This window comes from Oncorhynchus nerka, linkage group LG11 (assembly GCF_034236695.1).
Source record: "Oncorhynchus nerka isolate Pitt River linkage group LG11, Oner_Uvic_2.0, whole genome shotgun sequence".
Lineage (NCBI taxonomy): Eukaryota > Metazoa > Chordata > Actinopteri > Salmoniformes > Salmonidae > Oncorhynchus > Oncorhynchus nerka.
In genome coordinates this window covers 5,230,654-5,256,937 of record NC_088406.1, presented here as the reverse complement: position 1 = coordinate 5,256,937, position 26,284 = coordinate 5,230,654, and the positions used below count along the sequence as shown (strand labels likewise).

The window sequence follows — 26,284 nt, the reverse complement described above, 5'->3', positions numbered from 1 at the left end:
AGACAGGTGTCGATATGGTGCAGACAGGTGTCGATATGGTGCAGACAGGTGTCGATATGGTGCAGACAGGTGTCGATATGGTGCAGACAGGTGTTGATATGGTGCAGACAGCTGTAGATATGGTGCAGACAGGTGTTGATATGGTGCAGACAGGTGTTAATATGATGCAGACAGGTGTTGATATGGTGTCGATATGGTGCAGACAGGTGTTGATATGGTGCAGACAGGTGGTGATATGGTGTCGATATGGTGCAGACAGGTGTTGATATGGTGCAGACAGGTGTTGATATGGTGCAGACAGGTGGTGATATGGTGCAGACAGGTGTTGATATGGTGTTGATATGGTGCAGACAGGTGTCGATATGGTGCAGACAGGTGTAGATATGGTGCAGACAGGTGTTGATATGGTGCAGACAGGTGGTGATATGGTGCAGACAGGTGTTGATATGGTGTCGATATGGTGCAGACAGGTGTCGATATGGTGCAGACAGGTGTTGATATGGTGCAGACAGGTGTTGATATGGTGTCGATATGGTGCAGACAGGTGTTGATATGGTGTTGATATGGTGCAGACAGGTGTCAATATGGTGCAGACAGGTGTTGATATGGTGCAGACAGCTGTAGATATGGTGCAGACAGGTGTTGATATGGTGCAGACAGGTGTTGATATGGTGTCGATATGGTGCAGACAGGTGTTGATATGGTGCAGACAGGTGGTGATATGGTGTCGATATGGTGCAGACAGGTGTTGATATGGTGCAGACAGGTGTTGATATGGTGCAGACAGGTGTTGATATGGTGCAGACAGGTGGTGATATGGTGCAGACAGGTGTTGATATGGTGTTGATATGGTGCAGACAGGTGTCGATATGGTGCAGACAGGTGTAGATATGGTGCAGACAGGTGTTGATATGGTGCAGACAGGTGGTGATATGGTGCAGACAGGTGTTGATATGGTGTCGATATGGTGCAGACAGGTGTCGATATGGTGCAGACAGGTGTTGATATGGTGCAGACAGGTGTTGATATGGTGTCGATATGGTGCAGACAGGTGTTGATATGGTGCAGACAGGTGTTGATATGGTGTCGATATGGTGTTGATATGGTGCAGACAGGTGTCGATATGGTGCAGACAGGTGTAGATATGGTGCAGACAGGTGTTGATATGGTGCAGACAGGTGTAGATATGGTGTTGATATGGTGCAGACAGGTGTTGATATGGTGTATATATGGTGCAGACAGGTGTAGATATGGTGTTGATATGGTGCAGACAGGTGTTGATATGGTGCAGACAGGTGTTGATATGGTGTTGATATGGTGTTGATATGGTGCAGACAGGTGTCGATATGGTGCAGACAGGTGTCGATATGGTGCAGACAGGTGTCGATATGGTGCAGACAGGTGTTGATATGGTGCAGACAGGTGTTGATATGGTGCAGACAGGTGTCGATATGGTGCAGACAGGTGTCGATATGGTGCAGACAGGTGTCGATATGGTGCAGACAGGTGTCGATATGGTGCAGACAGGTGTCGATATGGTGCAGACAGGTGTCGATATGGTGCAGACAGGTGTCGATATGGTGCAGACAGGTGTCGATATGGTGCAGACAGGTGTCGATATGGTGCAGACAGGTGTCGATATGGTGCAGACAGGTGTTGATATGGTGCAGACAGGTGTCGATATGGTGTTGATATGGTGCAGACAGGTGTCGATATGGTGCAGACAGGTGTCGATATGGTGCAGACAGGTGTCGATATGGTGCAGACAGGTGTCGATATGGTGCAGACAGGTGTCGATATGGTGCAGACAGGTGTCGATATGGTGCAGACAGGTGTCGATATGGTGTAGATATGGTGCAGACAGGTGTTGATATGGTGCAGACAGGTGTCGATATGGTGCAGACAGGTGTTGATATGGTGTAGATATGGTGCAGACAGGTGTCGATATGGTGCAGACAGGTGTCGATATGGTGCAGACAGGTGTCGATATGGTGCAGACAGGTGTAGATATGGTGTTGATATGGTGCAGACAGGTGTTGATATGGTGCAGACAGGTGTTGATATGGTGCAGACAGGTGTTGATATGGTGCAGACAGGTGGTGATATGGTGCAGACAGGTGTTGATATGGTGCAGACAGGTGTTGATATGGTGTTGATATATGTTGATATGGTGCAGACAGGTGGTGATATGGTGTTGATATGGTGCAGACAGGTGTTGATATGGTGCAGACAGGTGTTGATATGGTGCAGACAGGTGTTGATATGGTGTTGATATGGTGCAGACAGGTGTTGATATGGTGCAGACAGGTGTTGATATGGTGCAGACAGGTGTTGATATGGTGCAGACAGGTGGTGATATGGTGCAGACAGGTGTTGATATGGTGCAGACAGGTGTTGATATGGTGTTGATATGGTGTTGATATGGTGTTGATATGGTGCAGACAGGTGTCGATATGGTGTTGATATGGTGCAGACAGGTGTCGATATGGTGCAGACAGGTGTAGATATGGTGCAGACAGGTGTTGATATGGTGTTGATATGGTGTTGATATGGTGCAGACAGGTGTCGATATGGTGTTGATATGGTGCAGACAGGTGTCGATATGGTGCAGACAGGTGTAGATATGGTGCAGACAGGTGTTGATATGGTGTTGATATGGTGCAGACAGGTGTTGATATGGTGCAGACAGGTGTTGATATGGTGCAGACAGGTGTTGATATGGTGCAGACAGGTGTCGATATGGTGCAGACAGGTGTAGATATGGTGCAGACAGGTGTAGATATGGTGCAGACAGGTGTAGATATGGTGCAGACAGGTGTAGATATGGTGCAGACAGGTGTCGATATGGTGTTGATATGGTGCAGACAGGTGTTGATATGGTGCAGACAGGTGTCGATATGGTGCAGACAGGTGTCGATATGGTGCAGACAGGTGTCGATATGGTGTTGATATGGTGCAGACAGGTGTCGATATGGTGCAGACAGGTGTCGATATGGTGCAGACAGGTGTCGATATGGTGCAGACAGGTGTCGATATGGTGCAGACAGGTGTCGATATGGTGCAGACAGGTGTCGATATGGTGCAGACAGGTGTTGATATGGTGTAGATATGGTGCAGACAGGTGTTGATATGGTGTAGATATGGTGCAGACAGGTGTCGATATGGTGCAGACAGGTGTTGATATGGTGTAGATATGGTGCAGACAGGTGTCGATATGGTGTAGACAGGTGTAGATATGGTGTTGATATGGTGCAGACAGGTGTCGATATGGTGTTGATATGGTGCAGACAGGTGTAGATATGGTGTTGATATGGTGCAGACAGGTGTTGATATATGTTGATATGGTGCAGACAGGTGGTGATATGGTGTTGATATGGTGCAGACAGGTGTTGATATGGTGCAGACAGGTGTTGATATGGTGCAGACAGGTGTTGATATGGTGCAGACAGGTGTTGATATGGTGCAGACAGGTGGTGATATGGTGCAGACAGGTGTTGATATGGTGCAGACAGGTGTTGATATGGTGTTGATATGGTGCAGACAGGTGTCGACCTGTTTCATACCTCTCTCCCCTGCCGTCCCCTCTCTCCCCTGCCGTCCCCTCTCTCCCTGCCGTCCCCTCTCTCCCCTGCCGTCCCCTCTCTCCCCTGCCGTCCCCTCTCTCCCCTGCCGTCCCCTCTCTCCCCTGTCATCCCCTCTCTCCTCTGCAGGTTTGTCTCCTTGTACAGAGGGCCCTGCCACACTCACAAAGTCCAGCGGCTCAATGAGTGTACCTCGTACATGTTCCGCATCCAGGCCTTCAACGAGGCGGGCCAAGGTCCCTTCTCCGCGGTTTACACCTTCACCACCCCCCCGCTCGCCCCCCGCACCTATTAAAGGTACATCTCTCTTTTCAGCCCCTCTATCCTCCACACGTCCTCTCACTTCCTGTCCCGTTCTCTCCCATCCTCTCACATTTTTCCTGACTCACCTTTCAGCCTCATTGTCCTCAGCCTCACTGTCCTCAGCATCACTGTCCTCACCTTTCAGCCTCACTGTCCTCACCTTTCAGCCTCACTGTCCTCAGCATCACTGTCCTCAGCATCACTGTCCTCACCTTTCAGTCTCACTGTCCTCAGCATCACTGTCCTCAGCATCACTGTCCTCACCTTTCAGCCTCACTGTCCTCAGCCTCACTGTCCTCAGCCTCACTGTCCTCACCTTTCAGCCTCACTGTCCTCAGCCTCACTGTCCTCAGCCTCACTATCCTCACCTTTCAGCCTCATTGTCCTCACCTTTCTCCTGACTCACCTTTCAGCCTCACTATCCTCACTTTTCAGCTTCATTGTCCTCACTTTTCAGCGTCATTGTCCTCGCTTTTCAGCCTCATTGTCCTCACCTTTCAGCCTCATTGTCCTCACCTTTCAGCCTCACTTCAGCCTCATTGTCCTCACCTTTCAGCCTCATTGTCCTCACCTTTCAGCCTCATTGTCCTCAATCTCATTGTCCTCAGTCTCATTGTCCTCAGCCTCACTGTTCTCACCTTTCAGCCTCATTGTCCTCAGCCTCACTGTCCTCACCTTTCTCCTGACTCAACTTTCAGCCTCATTGTCCTCACCTTTCAGCTTCTTTGTCCTCACCTTTCAGCCTCATTGTCCTCACTTTTCAGCCTCATTGTCCTCACCTTTCAGCCTCATTGTCCTCACCTTTCAGCCTCACTGTCCTCACCTTTCAGCCTCACTGTCCTCACCTTTCAGCCTCACTGTCCTCACCTTTCAGCCTCACTGTCCTCACCTTTCAGCCTCACTGTCCTCACCTTTCAGCCTCATTGTCCTCACCTTTCAGCCTCATTGTCCTCACCTTTCAGTCTCATTGTCCTCAGCCTCACTGTTCTCACCTTTCAGCCTCGTTGTCCTCAGCCTCACTGTCCTCACCTTTCAGCCTCACTGTCCTCACCTTTCAGCCTCACTGTCCTCACCTTTCAGCCTCATTGTCCTCACCTTTCAGCCTCATTGTCCTCACCTTTCAGCCTCACTGTCCTCACCTTTCAGCCTCACTGTCCTCACCTTTCAGCCTCACTGTCCTCAGCCTCACTGTCCTCAGCCTCACTATCCTCACCTTTCAGCCTCATTGTCCTCACCTTTCTCCTGACTCACCTTTCAGCCTCATTGTCCTCACTTTCAGCCTCAGCTTCATTGTCCTCACTTTTCAGCCTCATTGTCATTGTCCTCGCTTTTCAGTCCTCATTGTCCTCACCTTTCAGCCTCATTGTCCTCACCTTTCAGCCTCACTTCAGCCTCATTGTCCTCACCTTTCAGCCTCATTGTCCTCACCTTTCAGCCTCATTGTCCTCACCTTTCAGCCTCACTGTCCTCACCTTTCAGCCTCATTGTCCTCAGCCTCACTGTCCTCACCTTTCAGCCTCATTGTCCTCAGCCTCACTGTCCTCACCTTTCAGCCTCACTGTCCTCACCTTTCAGCCTCACTGTCCTCACCTTTCTCCTGACTCACCTTTCAGCCTCATTGTCCTCACCTTTCAGCCTCACTGTCCTCACCTTTCAGCCTCACTGTCCTCACCTTTCAGCCTCACTGTCCTCACCTTTCAGCCTCACTGTCTTCACCTTTCAGCCTCACTGTCCTCACCTTTCAGCCTCACTGTCAGCTTTCAGCCTCACTGTCCTCAGCTTTCAGCCTCATTGTCCTCACCTTTCAGCATCACTGTCCTCACCTTTCAGCCTCATTGTCCTCAGCATCACTGTCCTCACCTTTCAGCCTCACTGTCCTCAGCCTCACTGTCCTCAGCATCACTGTCCTTACCTTTCAGCCTCACTGTCCTCAGCATCACTGTCCTCACCTTTCAGCCTCACTGTCCTCAGCCTCACTGTCCTCAGCATCACTGTCCTCACCTTTCAGCCTCACTGTCCTCACCTTTCAGCCTCACTATCCTCAGCATCACTGTCCTCACCTTTCAGCCTCACTGTCCTCACCTTTCAGCCTCACTGTCCTCACCTTTCAGCCTCACTGTCCTCAGCCTCACTGTCCTCACCTTTCAGCCTCACTGTCCACACCTTTCAGCCTCATTGTCCTCACCTTTCTCCTGACTCACCTTTCAGCTTAATTGTCCTCACTTTTCAGCTTCATTGTCCTCACTTTTCAGCCTCATTGTCCTCACCTTTCAGCCTCATTGTCCTCACTTTTCAGCCTCATTGTCCTCACCTTTCAGCCTCATTGTCCTCACCTTTCAGCCTCATTGTCCTCACCTTTCAGCCTCATTGTCCTCACCTTTCAGCCTCAATGTCCTCACCTTTCAGCCTCATTGTCCTCACCTCTCAGCCTCATTGTCCTCAGCCTCACTGTTCTCACCTTTCAGCCTCACTGTCCTCACCTTTCAGCGTCATTGTCCTCAGCCTCATTGGCCTCAGCCTCACTGTTCTCACCTTTCAGCCTCATTGTCCTCACCTTTCAGCTCTATTGTCCTCACTTTTCAGCTTCATTGTCCTCACCTTTCAGCCTTATTGTCCTCACCTTTCAGCCTCATTGTCCTCACCTTTCAGCCTCATTGTCCTCACCTTTCAGCCTCATTGTCCTCACCTTTCAGCCTCACTGTCAGCTTTCAGCCTCACTGTCCTCAGCTTTCAGCCTCACTGTCCTCACCTTTCAGCCTCACTGTCCTCAGCTTCACTGTCCTCACCTTTCAGCCTTACTGTCCTCAGCCTCATTGTCCTCACCTTTCAGCTTCATTGTCCTCACCTTTCAGCTTCATTGTCCTCACTTTTCAGCCTCATTGTCCTCAGCTTTCAGCCTCATTGTCCTCACCTTTCAGCCTCACTATCCTTAGCTTCACTGTCCTTAGCTTCACTGTCCTCACCTTTCAGCCTCACTGTCCTCACCTTTCAGCCTCACTGTCCTCACCTTTCAGCCTCACTGTCCTCACCTTTCAGCCTCACTGTCCTCACCTTTCTGCCTCATTGTCCTCACCTTTCAGCCTCACTGTCCTCACCTTTCAGCCTCACTGTCCTCACCTTTCAGTCTCACTGTCCTCACCTTTCAGCCTCACTGTCCTCAGCTTCACTGTCCTCACCTTTCAGCCTCACTGTCCTCAGCTTCACTGTCCTCACCTTTCAGCCTCACTGTCCTCAGCTTCACTGTCCTCACCTTTCAGCCTCACTGTCCTCAGCTTCACTGTCCTCACCTTTCAGCCTCACTGTCCTCACCTTTCAGCCTCACTGTCCTCACCTTTCAGCCTCATTGTCCTCACCTTTCAGCCTCACTGTCCTCACCTTTCAGCCTCACTGTCCTCACCTTTCAGCCTCATTGTCCTCACCTTTCAGCCTCATTGTCCTCAGCCTCACTGTCCTCACCTTTCAGCCTCATTGTCTTCACCTTTCAGCCTTAATCTTTGAGCGTGTTGTACTCTCTCTGTAGCTCCCAGAGTAGAGCGTGTGGAGGACATGTCTTCAGTCTGTGAGGTGAGCTGGGAGCCCCTGCTGCCCATGAAGGGAGACCCCATCATCTACACGGTGCAAAGCATGATGGGTAACTCTGAGTACAAACAGGTAAGAAGAATGAGAAGGGATGTGATTTATGTAACACTGGATGGGATGGGGGGGGGGACTCACCACAGCTATTGTCAATGGGTAGCACCTCACTGAAGTCGTACCACGTTGGCTTGTCATGGAATTCACGTCACAGTCTTAAGTCATCGCTGTGCAACCGGAGGGTCACCAACCGGCAGGTCACCGATAGGTCACCGACAGGTCACCGGGTCACCGGCAGGTCACCGACAGCTGGTTGATCTCTAAGGCATTCCTGAAGGTAGAACTACAAAGGTGTGGTTGAATTTATTCTGCCACAATCGAGAACTTTGTTTGTAATATGTTTGTGTTTGGTTTCTTCCTGGCTTTGCTTCCCCAATTATTTTACCAACACACTGCTACTGCACTTTTGTAAACCATAAAATGCTCGTTCTCCCTACTTCCACTCACGCTACAACCGGCACTGCAGCTGTTATCAGTAACAGTGTATTTATACGTTTTAGTTGCTATTATTAGTAGCTTGTGTCTTGTTTTTAAATCGTTATTTCACTTTCTCTGGTCAAAGGAGTAACAACATGAATTGGTACATGAGGCAAAAATAATGCAGTGTGACTTGAGTTTCACCATCAGCTGGAAGACTGAGTCAGGAGGGGACAGAGAGTCAGGTGAGAGAGCGGAGGGGACAGAGAGTCAGGTGAGAGAGCAGAGGGACAGAGAGTCAGGTGAGAGAGCAGAGGGGACAGAGAGTCAGGTGAGAGAGCAGAGGGGACAGAGAGTCAGGTGAGAGAGCGGAGGGGACAGAGAGTCAGGTGAGAGAGCAGAGGGGACAGAGAGTCAGGTGAGAGAGCGGAGGGGACAGAGAGTCAGGTGAGAGAGCGGAGGGGACAGAGAGTCAGGTGAGAGAGCAGAGGGACAGAGAGTCAGGTGAGAGAGCAGAGGGACAGAGAGTCAGGTGAGAGAGCGGAGGGGACAGAGAGTCAGGTGAGAGAGCGGAGGGACAGAGAGTCAGGTGAGAGAGCAGAGGGACAGAGAGTCAGGTGAGAGAGCAGAGGGGACAGAGAGTCAGGTGAGAGAGCGGAGGGGACAGAGAGTCAGGTGAGAGAGCAGAGGGGACAGAGAGTCAGGTGAGAGAGCGGAGGGGACAGAGAGTCAGGTGAGAGAGCAGAGGGGACAGAGAGTCAGGTGAGAGAGCGGAGGGGACAGAGAGTCAGGTGAGAGAGCGGAGGGGACAGAGAGTCAGGTGAGAGAGCAGAGGGACAGAGAGTCAGGTGAGAGAGCAGAGGGACAGAGAGTCAGGTGAGAGAGCGGAGGGGACAGAGAGTCAGGTGAGAGAGCGGAGGGACAGAGAGTCAGGTGAGAGAGCGGAGGGGACAGAGAGTCAGGTGAGAGAGCGGAGGGGACAGAGAGTCAGGTGAGAGAGCGGAGGGACAGAGAGTCAGGTGAGAGAGAGCGGAGGGACAGAGAGTCAGGTGAGAGAGCAGAGGGACAGAGAGTCAGGTGAGAGAGCAGAGGGACAGAGAGTCAGGTGAGAGAGCAGAGGGACAGAGAGTCAGGTGAGAGAGCGGAGGGACAGAGAGTCAGGTGAGAGAGCGGAGGGACAGAGAGTCAGGTGAGAGAGCGGAGGGACAGAGAGTCAGGTGAGAGAGCAGAGGGACAGAGAGTCAGGTGAGAGAGCGGAGGGGACAGAGAGTCAGGTGAGAGAGCGGAGGGACAGAGAGTCAGGTGAGAGAGCGGAGGGACAGAGAGTCAGGTGAGAGAGCGGAGGGACAGAGAGTCAGGTGAGAGAGCGGAGGGACAGAGAGTCAGGTGAGAGAGCAGAGAGTCAGGTGAGAGAGCGGAGGGACAGAGAGTCAGGTGAGAGAGCGGAGGGACAGAGAGTCAGGTGAGAGAGCGGAGGGACAGAGAGTCAGGTGAGAGAGCGGAGGGACAGAGAGTCAGGTGAGAGAGCGGAGGGACAGAGAGTCAGGTGAGAGAGCGGAGGGACAGAGAGTCAGGTGAGAGAGCGGAGAGGACAGAGAGTCAGGTGAGAGAGCAGAGGGACAGAGAGTCAGGTGAGAGAGCAGAGGGACAGAGAGTCAGGTGAGAGAGCAGAGAGTCAGGTGGGAGAGCGGAGGGACAGAGAGTCAGGTGAGAGAGCAGAGGGACGAGCGGGGGGACAGAGAGTCAGGTAAGAGAGCAGAGAGTCAGGTGAGAGAGCAGAGGGACAACGAGTCAGGTGAGAGAGCAGAGGGACATCGAGTCAGGTCACCCCTGCTCCCTCACCTCAGACTGACCAGCAACAAATGATCTATTACCAGTGTGATCATATCTCGAAACATTTACATAATTTCAAAATGATCTGAGAAGAACTGCATTGGCAGGGCAATTCAAGCGTAGCCGATATGCAGTGATAATGTACTGGTCTTATAGCCTACTGCACAAACCTCACTGCTACAGAACCTTGTTTAATGTTGCAATAGACTTGCGGTTTTAAGTCACGTTTAAAAACTTTTTTTTTTTTTTTTTTAAATTTTATAAGAAATCCAAGCAGTAGATCTTGACTTGCATCAGGAAGTGTTCTTGACTCAGAAAATGTTGGTGACCACTCTGCTGTACAACTACATTATGCAAATCAGCAACCAAATAGATGGAGGTTATCTGTTGTGCCAGTTAGCGCAGCCGTAGGAGATCTTTATCAGGCCGAATGGTGATTCCTCTGTCTAAACTCTGCATCCTTATGATGACTGATGTTGATCCTTGAGGAGACCCCAGGTGTCTAGCCTCCCTCTCCATCCCTCTCAGCAGTAACTCTTAGCAGGCCAACCTGGGGTAGTGGTGGGCTCAGCAGTAACTCTTAGCAGGCCAACCTGGGGTAGTGGTGGGCTTAGCAGTAACTCTTAGCAGGCCAACCTGGGGTAGTGGTGGGCTTAGCAGTAACTCTTAGCAGGCCAACCTGGGGTAGTGGTGGGCTTAGCAGTAACTCTTAGCAGGCCAACCTGGGGTAATGGTGGGCTTAGCAGTAACTCTTAGCAGGCCAACCTGGGGTAATGGTGGGCTTAGCAGTAACTCTTAGCAGGCCAACCTGGGGTAATGGTGGGCTCAGCAGTAACTCTTAGCAGGCCAACCTGGGGTAGTGGTGGGCTTAGCAGTAACTCTTAGCAGGCCAACCTGGGGTAATGGTGGGCTCAGCAGTAACTCTTAGCAGGCCAACCTGGGGTAGTGGTGGGCTTAGCAGTAACTCTTAGCAGGCCAACCTGGGGTAGTGGTGGGCTTAGCAGTAACTCTTAGCAGGCCAACCTGGGGTAGTGGTGGGCTCAGCAGTAACTCTTAGCAGGCCAACCTGGGGTAATGGTGGGCTTAGCAGTAACTCTTTAGCAGGCCAACCTGGGGTAATGGTGGGCTCAGCAGTAACTCTTAGCAGGCCAACCTGGGGTAGTGGTGGGCTTAGCAGTAACTCTTAGGCCAACCTGGTAATGGTGGGCTCAGCAGTAACTCTTAGCAGGCCAACCTGGGGTAATGGTGGGCTTAGCAGTAACTCTTAGCAGGCCAACCTGGGGTAATGGTGGGCTCAGCAGTAACTCTTAGCAGGCCAACCTGGGGTAATGGTGGGCTCAGCAGTAACTCTTAGCAGGCCAACCTGGGGTAATGGTGGGCTTAGCAGTAACTCTTAGCAGGCCAACCTGGGGTAATGGTGGGCTCAGCAGTAACTCTTAGCAGGCCAACCTGGGGTAATGGTGGGCTTAGCAGTAACTCTTAGCAGGCCAACCTGGGGTAATGGTGGGCTCAGCAGTAACTCTTAGCAGGCCAACCTGGGGTAATGGTGGGCTCAGCAGTAACTGGGGTAATGGTGGGCTCAGCAGGCCAACCTGGGGTAATGGTGGGCTCAGCAGTAACTCTTAGCAGGCCAACCTGGGGTAATGGTGGGCTCAGCAGTAACTCTTAGCAGGCCAACCTGGGGTAATGGTGGGCTCAGCAGTAACTCTTAGCAGGCCAACCTGGGGTAATGGTGGGCTCAGCAGTAACTCTTAGCAGGCCAACCTGGGGTAATGGTGGGCTTAGCAGTAACTCTTAGCAGGCCAACCTGGGGTAATGGTGGGCTCAGCAGTAACTCTTAGCAGGCCAACCTGGGGTAATGGTGGGCTCAGCAGTAACTCTTAGCAGGCCAACCTGGGGTAATGGTGGGCTCAGCAGTAACTCTTAGCAGGCCAACCTGGGGTAATGGTGGGCTCAGCAGTAACTCTTAGCAGGCCAACCTGGGGTAATGGTGGGCTCAGCAGTAACTCTTAGCAGGCCAACCTGGGGTAATGGTGGGCTCAGCAGTAACTCTTAGCAGGCCAACCTGGGGTAGTGGTGGGCTCAGCAGTAACTCTTAGCAGGCCAACCTGGGGTAGTGGTGGGCTCAGCAGTAACTCTTAGCAGGCCAACCTGGGGTAGTGGTGGGCTCAGCAGTAACTCTTAGCAGGCCAACCTGGGGTAATGGTGGGCTCAGCAGTAACTCTTAGCAGGCCAACCTGGGGTAATGGTGGGCTCAGCAGTAACTCTTAGCAGGCCAACCGGGGGTAGTGGTGGGCTCAGCAGTAACTCTTAGCAGGCCAACCTGGGGTAATGGTGGGCTCAGCAGTAACTCTTAGCAGGCCAACCTGGGGTAATGGTGGGCTCAGCAGTAACTCTTAGCAGGCCAACCTGGGGTAATGGTGGGCTCAGCAGTAACTCTTAGCAGGCCAACCCGGAAATATGAACATGCAGTGTTTTATGTGTGCATTGGAGGTTTTCATAGGTGTAGAAGTTGAATCTGTTCTGAAATGGACCTGGGGCTTTCCCACCCGGACCCGATTTGCATAAATCATTTTTATTATGATTATTTTTTACATAGAGACCCGTTGCGTCCACACCCGGTCCGATCTGTGTGGGGGAAGCAGCAGAAAAGTCAATGTTTTTTTTGTGCTACTTTATTAACCAGAGCTGATAAACCTCGAGAGGAAGGGAGAGAGGCGGGGCTCTAGCAGGTGGGGAGGGGCCGTACTGTGAGTGACACGGGGAGGAGGGAGAGAGAGGCGAGAGACCGCAACCGACCAAGCCAACTCAAGCTTTAGTAGACTTAATAGCTGCCATAGCTAGGTTATTTATCATCAATATGATTCCGTAGGACCTGTCTTGACTGCATGAAACCAGGAGAAGTTCAGCTAGCTAGCTAGCGTTAGCTTGCTAGGCTAATTGAGGCTGTCGTGCGTCCTACAGTTACAAACAACAACTCCATCCAGAATATGAAGTAGCATCCCTTCCTGTTGTCTCTTAGTCATTGTAGCCCATCCTTCTCTTGAACTCTTATTCCATCTTCCATTGGTTAGATATCTCCTAACTTTTGCCACACGCGGAGCGAGTCTCTGTCTGTAGCCTGTTGCCGCTTTGATGACTAATGATTGGCCAACAGGCTTCACGCTCCACTGTCCTGAAAAGCAAGATGGTAGCATTTCCTCTATAGCAGCAGTGGTGATTGGCCAACAGGCTACACGCTCCACTGTCCTGAAAAGCAAGATGGTAGCATTTCCTCTATAGCAGCAGTGGTGATTGGCCAACAGGCTACACGCTCCACTGTCCTGAAAAGCAAGATGGTAGCATTTCCTCTATAGCAGCAGTGGTGATTGGCCAACAGGCTTCACGCTCCACTGTCCTGAAAAGCAAGATGGTAGCATTTCCTCTATAGCAGCAGTGGTGATTGGCCAACAGGCTACACGCTCCACTGTCCTGAAAAGGAAGATGGTAGCATTTCCTCTATAGCAGCAGTGGTGATTGGCCAACAGGCATTTCCTCTATAGCAGCAGTGGTGATTGGCCAACAGGCATTTCCTCTATAGCAGCAGTGGTGATTGGCCAACAGGCATTTCCTCTATAGCAGCAGTGGTGATTGGCCAACAGGCATTTCCTCTATAGCAGCAGTGGTGATTGGCCAACAGGCATTTCCTCTATAGCAGCAGTGGTGATTGGGGGATCTGAGTGGACAACTTCCAGACAAGTCTGTTAAAATTCAGACATACCCGAGGCCCGTGACAATCATGTCAGATCCGACCCAGACCCGTGGATCTGGACCCGCTCGGGTCCCGGATTGGGTATTGGAGTACAGGTGGATCCGTGAAGGCCTCTAGTATTTGTCTATCGGCTACATATACAGTACCGGTCCAACGTTTTAGAATACCTACTCATTCAAGTGTTTTTCTTTATTTTTTTACTACTTTCTATATTGTAGAATAATAGTGAAGACATCAAAACTATGAAATAACACATGGAATCATGTAGTAACCAGAAAGAAGTGTTACACAAAATATATTTTATATTCTTCAAATAGCCACCTTTTGCCTGGTTTACAACCATTGAATCTGTATGTTTTGACCATGACAGTTTGCAATCTAAGGTAACACACCAAGTAATTTAGTCTCCTCCACTTGTTCAACAGCCACACCATTCATTACCAGGTTTAGCTGAGGTCTAGAACTTAGGGAATGATTTGGACCAAATACAATGCTCTTAGAGATGTTCAGGACCAGTTTATTACTGGCCACCCAATCCAAAACAGACTGCAACTCTTTAAGGGTTTCAGTGACTTTATTTAGCTGTGGTGGCCGACACGTATAGGGTTGAATCATCAGCATACATGGACACACAAGCTTTGTTTAATGCCAGTGGCAGGTCATTGGTAAAAAAAAAATAGAAAAGAGTAGAGGGCCAAGAGAGCTGCCCTGCGGTACACCATTACAGAGAAGGTTCCATTAAAGAAAGCCCTCCGAGTTCTATTAGATAGATGGATCCGAATCCACAATATGGCAGAGGTTGAAAAGCCACAACAGTAATGGCTATGGTAATGGTGGTCTCAGAGGCTGCTGGCTGACGCTAATCTGCCTGTTATATCTGTTATATGACAACCAAATTAAATAAGGAAGCTGTATGTGTCTGCCATTTAACACAGAGCTTTTGTCCTTTCATCACTCTATCCAATCACAGGCCTCCAAGCTACTGAGGCAGACCATGTCTTCTGTGTCCCTCCTTACTTCCTTCCTGTGTATTCACCTCCCTTTCCTCTCTACCTCTCTCTTTCCTGTATCAATTCAATTCAAAGGGCTTTATTGACATGGGAAACATTATGTTAACATTTCCAAAGCAAGTGAAATAGATAATAAACAATAAAAATGAACAGTAAACATTACACTCACAAAAGTTCCAAAGGAATAGAGACATTACAAATGTCATATTATGTCTGTATACAGTGTTGTAATGATGGGCAAATAGTTAAAGTACAAAAGGGAAAATATATAAATATGGATTGTATTTACAATGGTGTTTGTTCTTCACTGATTGTCCTTTTCGCTGTCTCTCTCTCTCTCTCTCGCTGTCTCCTCTCTCTCTCTCTAGCTGTCTCCTCTCTCCTCTCTCTCTCTCTAGCTGTCTCCTCTCTCTCCCTCTCTCTCTCTCGCTGTCTCCTCTCTCCCTCCCTCTCTCTCTCGCTGTCTCCTCTCTCTCGCGCGCGGTCTCTGTCTCTCTCTCTCTCTCTCTCGCTGTCTCCTCTCTCCCTCTCTTCTCCAGGTGTATAAAGGCTCTTCCATCTTGTACCAGGTGTATTCTAACCTCTCTCTCTCCCTCTCTCTCGTCCAGGTGTATAAAGGTTCTGCTACGTCCTACCAGATGCCCGGCCTGCAGCCCAACAGTGAGTACCGCTTCAGGGTGTGTGCCATCCGCCAGTGCCAGGATGCTCCAGAGCTGAGTGGTCCCTACAGCCCCACGGTGACGCTCTCCCCCCAGCGCAGTGAGCTGTCAGCGGGCAGTGTGAGCAGTGTGGGCCCCCGGGCTGGAGCTGACCCCGCCAGGCCCTTAACAGATGAGCAGTGGGCTGCTCTCATCATCATGCTCTGCGCAGTCATCTCCATCCTCATCGCTTTCATCATCCAGTACTTTGTTATCAAGTGAGCTTGTATCTCCCTTGTTCTTCTCCTCCGTCTCCTCCTCCCCAGTTCCTTCCTTCTCCTCCCTCCCTTCTCCTCCCTCCCTTCTCCTCCCTCCCTTCTCCTCCCTTCCGTCTCCTCCCTCCCTTCTCCTCCCTTCCGTCTCCTCCGTCTCCTCCCCAGTTCCTTCCTTCTCCTCCCTCCCTTCTGCTCCCTTCCTTCTCCTCCCTCCCTTCTCCTCCCTCCCTTCTCCTCCCTCCCTTCTCCTCCCTCCCTTCTCCTCCCTTCCTTCTCCTCCCTTCCTTCTCCTCCAAGCTGCAGGGTTACAGCTTTAATTTCCTGTTTGATGTTGTAGTTTATTTCTGTTGTCACCTCTGGGTTGATTATGATTAGCACCGGTGAGGGAGTCCAGGAGGCAGGAAGTCCAGAGGAAATGATAGCTTCCTGTCTCTCCCCCCCAACCTCCCTTTACAGAAGCCTCTCAATGTTTAACAAGACACCGCTGTGTTTCGTTACCCTGCACAGAATAGAGTACCACATTATGAGTCATAATACCCATAACACCTAGAGGTCAAACAGGGAAATGGTTCCAATTGTTTGTTTTTTTCACATAGTGGATTTTTAGAAACACTTAAAATAAGGGCTGTGTTTGCCCTGTTGTGATGTTTTGATAACCCCTGTAAATCTCTTTCAGACAAAGTGACTTTTCGTCAATATACCTGTATTTACCCTGCAAAACTTAAATGCTAATTAGCTGCTAATGTGGCTATCATAAAGAACTACAAATACCATGATGATCTGGACGAGACTGCCGAATCGAATTAACTATCTATTGTTAGCTAAATGTAGTAATGAATAAATTGGCAAAAAATAATAATAATAAATGGACAATTCTGACAACTGTCTTGTGCAAGTTTTAAATTGACACAAAACACCTGTTAGCTAAGGTGTCAGCTTGAGATGACGTGCAGGAGCTTGCTGGGATTTGTAGTTTTGCATGTTGTCTACTTTGATGCTAATTAGCATTTTCACATCTGAGAGTAAAATGGAGCCGAAATATATTGATAAAAGTCCTAGAGAAATGTACAGGGTTATCAAAAATGTCCCGCCAGGCTAAGCCTACACAAAAACACAGCTCTTCATTTGAAGGGTTTCTATAAAAAAAAAATCCCCCTATGTGGAAAAAAAATGAACGGTGGAAATACTATTAGAACCATTTCCCTGTTTGACCCCTAGGGTATTATGGGTATTGGTATTGTGACACCTCCACTGTGAGGCTCTATACTTCATTGTGATTGGTTAACCTGTACAGAATGGATAATGAAGGAGCAGGGTTTTACAGTTAAAAGATACATTTCACTCACCATGTACGTGTCCAAACCATATATATGTATCGCTTATTCATTTATTTATGTCGTTGGTTAAAAGGGTCCAGAATGAAACTATGTTAGTAGATAGGTTTATATTATATAGCATATGTGCTGTTAGGACCTGGGACCTGATCTGGCCAGTGTTTTGCACAGAAACGCACGATACACAGGTGTAGGTGTGCCACAGTTAAACATGCTGGCTTCACGACGTGCTCGCGGGAAATGGGAAGCTGGGAAATGGTACGTCTGTGACAGGATCAATAAGATTCAAGCTAGCTTTGATAGGCTTGCTAACGTCGCTTATAATAACGTTAGCTAGCTTTGATAGGCTAGCGAACGTCGCTTATAATAACGTTAGCTAGCTTTGATAGGCTAGCGAACGTCGCTTATAATAACGTTAGCTAGCTTTGATAGGCTTGCTAACAAAGCGTATAATAACGTTAGCTAGCTTTGATAGGCTTGCTAACGTCGCTTATAATAACGTTAGCTAGCTTTGATAGGCTTACTAACGTCGCTTATAATAACGTTAGCTAGCTTTGATAGGCTTGCTAACGTCGCTTATAATAACGTTAGCTAGCTTTGATAGGCTTGCTAACGTCGCTTATAATAACGTTAGCTAGCTTTGATAGGCTAGCAAACGTCGCTTATAATAACGTTAGCTAGCTTTGATAGGCTTGCTAACGTCGCTTATAATAACGTTAGCTAGCTTTGATAGGCTAGCTAACGTCGCTTAAAATAACGTTAGCTAGCATAACGTTGACAAATATGGTCAGACGAGCTACATTTATCCAAATTGATACGGTTGTAATTGTCAGAAACAAAATTTGTTGTCATTTGTTTTGGTCGGAAAAGGTTTTCAGGTCAGTGGTGAAACGTCTCAACTCGAGTAACATCATTTTCTCAGAGTTTCCCCGCGTGTAATTCCGACTTGAATTTAAGTCCGACTTGAAGGTCATTCAGAGTGAAATTTCCAACTGTGAACTGGGAACTTCCGATAACTCCGATTAGCATGTGAACACAGCAACAGTTAGGAAGTGGCTGGGGGGAGGTCAGAGGTCAGGTGTACAAACAGAGATACCTAGGAAGGGGGAAGTGGCCACCACACCTTCTATAGTTTATATAAAGGGTTAAATAGAGAGGAAGAATATATATCCAATTCTTGTTTGCATTATAGAATGTTCATTTAGCACTTTCTGATTTTGTTGATGTTCAGAGGGCCGTAGGGACGCAGGAGTTGACTGGAGAAATGGTAGTATATTTTTGTATAGTGAAGACACAAGGACATGTTAGTTGTTGGAGAAGTTAATCGCTCAGAAGTAGAGTTTAGGGGAAAATAAAACACATAAAACCGAACTAACACGATGATGATGATGAATAATTCTAATTATTTTTACTATCATATAGTTATACTGTAGCTTGTATTCACAATTATGCAGAATTTTTTTTGTTTTTAGTTCTTCAGCACAAAACATGTACTTCGCTTACTATCCATATTCTCTATGTTTTTTTGTGTGTTTTTTTTTTTCACTACTTAATTTTGCACCTTAAGTGAAAGAGGAAACCTTGACTGAATGTGTCTTGGTTTTGTTATCCATTTTATAGAACTACGTATTTTCAGATTGTACAAGCCCTACTACTGGTGTTTTGGGTGTTTTAAAAGTTCCAGTACCTACCACATGACGTGTTGTCATAGTAACAACAGATTTTCTCCCGATGGTATCAGACCAGTTTGTTGTTTTCAGAGGATTAAAGTAAACAAAATAAACTTGGATGCATTTTCTTAATTTCTCTTTTATTTTTTTTATTTTTTTTTTAGAAAACACTTTTGTTTTTTGTTTGTTCATTTTATTTTTTTTAGCAATATTGATTTGATGTTATCTCTAACCTATAATACGTATAATATCAATCACGATGAAATTAAATAGTTGTATTTGGAGGATATCAACGTTTCTGATTTATTTTTGATTTCTTCATTCATGTGAATATCTATTTTTTTATAAGATTGAAGAATATAATATTATAATTATAAATATATATAATAATAATATATATATAATAATGTCCAGAGGAAACACCTACGTAGCTAAATAATCATAAACCATAATGAGTCAAAACCACCGCAGATCAGAACTGTGTTAACTCGTACTTCCTGTTGATCTAAAGTTTGGCCTTTTTTTTTTTTTTTTTTTTTTTTTCTTTTTTTTGCGGACACACACTTCCTTCACGCCATTTCACCCGGTGCGTCACGAGGGGGGGGGGGGGTGTCGTAGATTTCAGCGGCGCCGTATGGGTGCACACAGTATAGACCCAGCTGAGCACTCGCTCAAGTCTGGATGGTGGAATCGATTCAACGCACCAGCTACAGGTTTACTAGTGCAGGGAGGACACTGCACGAATTAAACATTTTAAAAATCACATTTAAACCATTTGTCTTTCCTCCGGTATTGTCTTGTGATGGATCTTGCGGTTTCATCGGGGAAGTAAACAAAATGGCGTCGCTGAATTCACGTTATGTTTTGCTTTTTTCATGCAGCCACAGAATAAAAAGGAAGCTAAACCAACCATTATTTTTGTATTTGAATTTCATTGTTTAAAGTTGAGAGATAACAGTCACTCAAAGTAAGGGAATGGTGTAGTTGGTAGATGATACGGTGTAGCTGGTAGATGATACGGTGTAGTTGGTAGATGATACGGTGTAGATGATACGGTGTAGTTGGTAGATGATACGGTGTAGCTGGTAGATGATACGGTGTAGCTGGTAGATGATACGGTGTAGCTGGTAGATGATACGGTGTAGCTGGTAGATGATACGGTGTAGCTGGTAGATGATACGGTGTAGCTGGTAGATGATACGGTGTAGTTGGTAGATGATACGGTGTAGATGATACGGTGTAGATGATACGGTGTAGTTGGTAGATGATACGGTGTAGTTGGTAGATGATACGGTGTAGATGATACGGTGTAGTTGGTAGATGATACGGTGTAGCTGGTAGATGATATGGTGTAGTTGGTAGATGATACGGTGTAGTTGGTAGATGATACGGTGTAGCTGGTAGATGATACGGTGTAGCTGGTAGATGATACGGTGTAGCTGGTAGATGATACGGTGTAGTTGGTAGATGATACGGTGTAGATGATACGGTGTAGTTGGTAGATGATACGGTGTAGATGATACGGTGTAGTTGGTAGATGATACGGTGTAGCTGGTAGATGATATGGTGTAGTTGGTAGATGATATGATGTAGCTGGTAGATGAGTTGATGGTAGATGATACGGTGTAGCTGGTAGATGATACGGTGTAGTTGGTAGATGATACGGTGTAGCTGGTAGATGATACGGTGTAGATGATACGGTGTAGTTGGTAGATGATACGGTGTAGATGATACGGTGTAGTTGGTAGATGATACGGTGTAGCTGGTAGATGATATGGTGTAGTTGGTAGATGATACGGTGTAGTTGATAGATGATACGGTGTAGCTGGTAGATGATACGGTGTAGTTGGTAGATGATATGGTGTAGTTGGTAGATGATACGGTGTAGTTGGTAGATGATACGGTGTAGTTGGTAGATGAGACGGTGTAGATGATACGGTGTAGCTGGTAGATGATACGGTGTAGCTGGTAGATGATACGGTGTAGTTGCCCTCCAACAAATAGACCAAGGACATCCGAAATCCATCAGTTTAACGAATGAAGTAACGCTGAAACCAAATGTGTGTGTGTGTGAGAGAGAGAATGACACATAGTCTAATTCAATTACGTAAATTCCAAAATACTGACATTTTAATCGATAACAAATTACATGACCTTCCCCTTGAATTCTATCAAATAAAATACTGAAGCCTTTTCAAATATACGAGGTAAACTGAGAACCATTGACAACACGATGACACAAGTCACTGAAAAGGATTGGGGAAAGGCTCAGTTAATCTGATCTTGTTCAATCGAAACACCAATCATTTAATCCCTGTGATTGACAGGTATAATTGCATGTTGACTAACCAAATCGCAGAGAAATTAGATGATAAATCTAGTCATAATTAGTTTCATATATTTAATTCAGTTAAATTTAGTAGATCGAATTAATAGCAGCAACCATGAACGTTTTTTTGGTTGGCTAGCAAGCTAAACTTGACGTTACACACCCGTTGACATTGGGGACCACATTTTTTTCCAGCCACTCTGTAGCTAGCGCGTTGAACAACGTGGACGCGCATCGTGCAGTCCTTGCACTCTGTAGCTAGCACGTTGAACAACGTGGACGCGCATCGTGCAGTCCTTGCACTCTGTAGCTAGCACGTTGAACAACGTGGACGCGCATCGTGCAGTCCTTGCACTCTGTAGCTAGCACGTTGAACAACGTGGACGCGCGTCCTTGCACTTTGAAACCCACACAGGCACCCGTTACGTATAACTCCGCCCACCGGGTAAAAATGGCATGAAAATGAGTATGAGTCCCTCTTTTTTTTCCTCTCTCTTTTCCACCTCTGTGTGTTCCAAGTCTTTGTGACCGATTGCCGAGTTATGAGAGCTAATCAATGTAGTCTGTGATCAGGCAGCAGGCTTGTGTTGTGTGTTTTGTTATGGACAAATATGATTCTGGCTGTTGCAACCATTATAATGATGATGATGATGATGATGATACAGGTACTTTGCAAACGTTTTTTTTTGGGGGGGGGGATTACATTGATTTGGTCGACCGAGCATCTTTTGATTTCTGATGTCTTAATTCTTTTTGTCGTTTAAAAAAAAAATGAAATTCCAAATTATTTTTTTTTGATAGTGATTGCATCGTGTGATTGCATCGTGTGATTGCATCGTGTGATTGCATCGTGTGATTGCATCGTGTGATTGCATCGTGTGATTGGCATCGTGTGATTGCATCGTGTGATTGGCATCGTGTGATTGGCATCGTGTGATTGCATCGTGTGATTGCATCGTGTGATTGCATCGTGTGATTGCATCGTGTGATTGCATCGTGTGATTGCATCGTGACACCTCTACTGGGCTGAGGGAGAGAAAGAAGAAACAAAAACGCTACAACAACAACAAAACAAACAAAAAAAAGAATTAAAATATGCACAAAAAAAAAAAGAGACCATTTTTATGTAATTTTAATGTTTGCAGTTACCTCATAACACCGTACATTCCAAAATGAAAATTTGTTATACTATAAATACTACCAGTACCAGACATATCACTTTCAAATGTTCGTTGTGGGAATAAAATGTCTAATCATAAGTATGTATCTAAAGTGTATCTGTATAGCCATGATATCTACAAAGATCCATGCACAATAAAGATTTATAATTCTTAGTTTCACCTTGTCTTGATTTGGCATGTCATGTTTTCCTCTACATTTTTGTGGACCCCCCCCCCCCCAAAAGGACAGTCCAAAGGATATTGAGGGTCTGGATCCTGATTGGAGGAATGGTCTTAAGATTTCTCCCAATGTCTATAAAACATTGGAAAGGGCCAATCTTCCCAGTGCTAGAATATTGCTAATCTTTTACATTTTTTTTGTTGATACCTGTTAATTAAGATAAAAATAAAAATCCTGGGCAATTGTATTTCTATAAAATAATACAATTTACAACATTTTTGGAGCATACAATGTGTTGTATTTTATAGTATTTTTCTTTTTCTCATGTTTATCAAGGGTGCCAATTTTGTACTTGACCTATTACCCATGATTCTTGAAAAATATAACTTCAAAATGCCTCAACTGTCCTACCCCATCAGAACCCAAAGTATAAGCTTGTTTTACTAGTTGTAAACAGGCTCTGCATAGCAACATATTCAAAACATCATTAAAAACAATCATGTCAATGGATGGTCAGTCCTTCCGTTTCTCTGTCCTATGAATTTGAGAGTGGTTACATTTCTCCTGACCCATCGCTCAGCTTTTTAACCAAAACAGTGGCAGGGTGTATCTTTTGTTATTGTTTGTACTGCAGAGTGCCCCTTTTATAAGGCTGACTGAGAAAAGGCAAATATATTTTATTCATGCAGTAGTTCCCATCCCTTTTCAGGTAAATGTACCACCAAGTACGTTTTACTTTGCCCACAGAGTACCCCTGAAGTACCCCATCTTGCACATTTTACCAGTAAGCCTATGATCTCATGAGTCTTCCCATGTACCCACTGTGGCTAGACTAGGTACCCCCAGTGGTCTTAGTACCCGCTGGTTGGGAAACACTTTATTAATTGATACAGGAAATGTCGTGGAGGTTTTTATTGCGGGAGGGGGGGGCTAGAAGGGAAGAGCTTTTAAACTGTTTGGCAGGTTGTTTTGGAGTGGTCAGAACAAAAGAGAATGTTTTAAAAACCTCCACACGTTTACAGATTCTCCCCTTAGACTAACTAGTCTGTCGTAAAGAAAACGATGAATGTTCCTGGGGCCAAAGACTGACACTAGAACAGTTTAGGGAAGGGAGTTGGCAGGGGTCTGACTGGGATCAGAAATTGTCCCCCAGGCATTTCTGACTCACAAGCCTTTTTATCACCTCAAAAGCGCCCCCGTTTCTCCCTTTCCAGAACCCCTGTTATTAAACACCAATGAAGACCGGCCCACTGGGCTTAGAATGGACCTGACGATTTGCCCAAACTTCCCTTTGTCCGTCCTGGTCCACCCCTAGGAGTTGGGGATGCTGATGCTGCTTTTCGGTCATGCTCCAGCCGGCTACGACACATCTTCACACACATCCCAATGCTAACACCTGATAAGACCGCAGTCCTGTTCTGCTACCGAGTGGCCATTTTTAATGGCTTTTTGAGAGATGTCTCGTTAGAAAATTAAGCAATGAGGGGAAAGACAAAGATCGGTGTTCAAATTAGCCTTGTAACTACTTCATGTGGCAAATAAATGACACGCGTACATCATTTATGCGGTAAAGATATCGTGACACATTCCCCTGACAGTCGATTAGCAAGGGGACACACGGAGAAAAGGCTCAATCCGAGTCAGGGAGACGTGATGGTTGTGTTAGTCAGGGAGATGTGATGGTTGTGTTAGCCGAGCCAGGGAGACATGATGGTTGTGTTAGCCAAGCCAGGGAGACATGATGGTTGTGTTAGTCAGGGAGACGTGATGGTTGTGTTAGCCAGGGAGACATGATGGTTGTGTTAGCCAGGGAGACATGATGGTTGTGTTAGCCAGGGAGACATGATGGTTGTGTTAGTCAGGGAGACATGATGGTTGTGTTAGCCGAGTCAGGGAGACATGATGGTTGTGTAAGCCGAGCCAGGGAGACATGATGGTAGTGTTAGTCAGGGAGACATGATGGTTGTGTTAGTCAGGGAGACATGATGGTTGTGTTAGCCAGGGAGACATAATGGTTGTGTTAGCAGAGTCAGGGAGACGTGATGGTTGTGTTAGCCAGGGAGACATGATGGTAGTGTTAGCTGAGTCAGGGAGACATGATGGTTGTGTTAGCCGAGTCAGGGAGACATGATGGTTGTGTTAGCCGAGTCAGGGAGACATGATGGTTGTGTTAGCTGAGTCAGGGAGACATGATGGTTGTGTTAGCCAGGGAGACATGATGGTTGTGTTAGCCAGGAGACATGATGGTTGTGTTAGTCAGGAGACATGATGGTTGTGTTAGTCAGGAGACATGATGGTTGTGTTAGTCAGGGAGACATGATGGTTGTGTTAGTCAGGGAGACATGATGGTTGTGTTAGCCAGGGAGACATGATGGTTGTGTTAGTCAGGGAGACATGATGGTTGTGTTAGTCAGGGAGACATGATGGTTGTGTTAGCCAGGGAGACATGATGGTTGTGTTAGTCAGGGAGACATGATGGTTGTGTTAGCAGAGCCTGTGAGACATGATGGTAGTGTTAGTCAGGGAGACATGATGGTTGTGTTAGTCAGGGAGACATGATGGTAGTGTTAGCCGAGTCAGGGAGACATGATGGTAGTGTTAGTCAGGGAGACATGATGGTTGTGTTAGTCAGGGAGACATGATGGTAGTGTTAGTCAGGGAGACATGATGGTTGTGTTAGTCAGGGAGACATGATGGTTGTGTTAGTCAGGGAGACATGATGGTTGTGTTAGTCAGGGAGACATGATGGTTGTGTTAGTCAGGGAGACATGATGGTAGCGTTAGCCGAGTCAGGGAGACATGATGGTAGTGTTAGTCAGGGAGACATGATGGTTGTGTTAGCCAGCCAGAGACATGATGGTTGTGTGATGGTTGTGTTAGCCAGGAGACATGATGGTTGTGTTAGCCAGGGAGACATGATGGTTGTGTTAGCCGAGCCAGGAGACATGATGGTAGAGTTAGCCAGGTAGACATGATGGTTGTGTAAGTTAGCCAGGGAGACATGATGGTTGTGTTAGCCTAGGGAGACATGATGGTTGTGTTAGCCAGGGAGACATGATGGTTGTGTTAGCCAGGAGACATGATGGTTGTGTTAGCCAGGGAGACATGATGGTTGTGTTAGCCAGGGAGACATGATGGTTGTGTTAGCCAGGGAGACATGATGGTTGTGGAGACATGATGGTTGTGTTAGCCCAGGGAGACATGATGGTTGTGTTAGCCAGGGAGACATGATGGTTGTGTTAGCAGAGACATGATGGTTGTGTTAGTCAGGAGACATGATGGTTGTGTTAGTCAGGGAGACATGATGGTAGCGTGTTAGTCAGAGACATGATGGTAGTGTTAGTCAGTTATGATGGTGTGTTAGTCAGAGACATGATGGTTGTGTTAGTCAGGGAGACATGATGGTTGTGTTAGTCAGGAGACATGATGGTTGTGTTAGTCAGGGAGACATGATGGTTGTGTTAGTCAGGGAGACATGATGGTTGTTAGTCAGGAGACATGATGCCGTTAGTCCAGGGAGACATGATGGTAGTGTTAGTCAGGGAGACATGATGGTTGTGTTAGCCAGGAGACATGATGGTTGTGTTAGCCAGGAGACATGATGGTTGTGTTAGCCAGGAGACATGATGGTTGTGTTAGCCAGGGAGACATGATGGTTGTGTTAGCCAGGGAGACATGATGGTTGTGTTAGTTAGCCAGGAGACATGATGGTAGTTAGCCGAGCCAGGAGACATGATGGTTGTGTTAGCAGCCAGGAGACATGATGGTTGTGTTAGCCAGGGAGACATGATGGTTGTGTTAGCCAGGAGACATGATGGTTGTGTTAGCAAGAGACATGATGGTTTGTGTTAGCCAGGAGACATGATGGTTGTGTTAGCCAGGAGACATGATGGTTGTGTTAGCCGAGCCAGGGAGACATGATGGTTGTGTTAGCCGAGTCAGGGAGACATGATGGTTGTGTTAGCCAGCCAGGAGACATGATGGTTGTGTTAGCCAGAGTCAGGGAGACATGATGGTTGTGTTAGCCAGGAGACATGATGGTTGTGTTAGCCAGGGAGACATGATGGTTGTGTTAGCCAGGGAGACATGATGGTTGTGTTGCCAGGGAGACATGATGGTTGTGTTAGTCAGGAGACATGATGGTTGTGTTAGCCAGGAGACGTGATGGT

The 26,284-nt window shown here is 47.1% G+C and overlaps 1 protein-coding gene across 1 annotated transcript in view; it reads left to right on the top strand.

The window, feature by feature from the left end:
* fndc3a (fibronectin type III domain containing 3A) overlaps positions 1–18,734 on the top strand; it is a 190,269-nt gene extending 171,535 nt beyond the window's left edge. Inside the window, 4 exon segments of the mRNA XM_065024164.1 lie at positions 3,711–3,849; positions 3,851–3,878; positions 7,405–7,535; positions 15,137–18,734. Coding sequence (XP_064880236.1) covers positions 3,711–3,849; positions 3,851–3,878; positions 7,405–7,535; positions 15,137–15,448 — 610 coding nt within the window. The 3' untranslated portion in view covers positions 15,449–18,734.
* Positions 18,735–26,284: the final 7,550 nt, after the last annotated feature.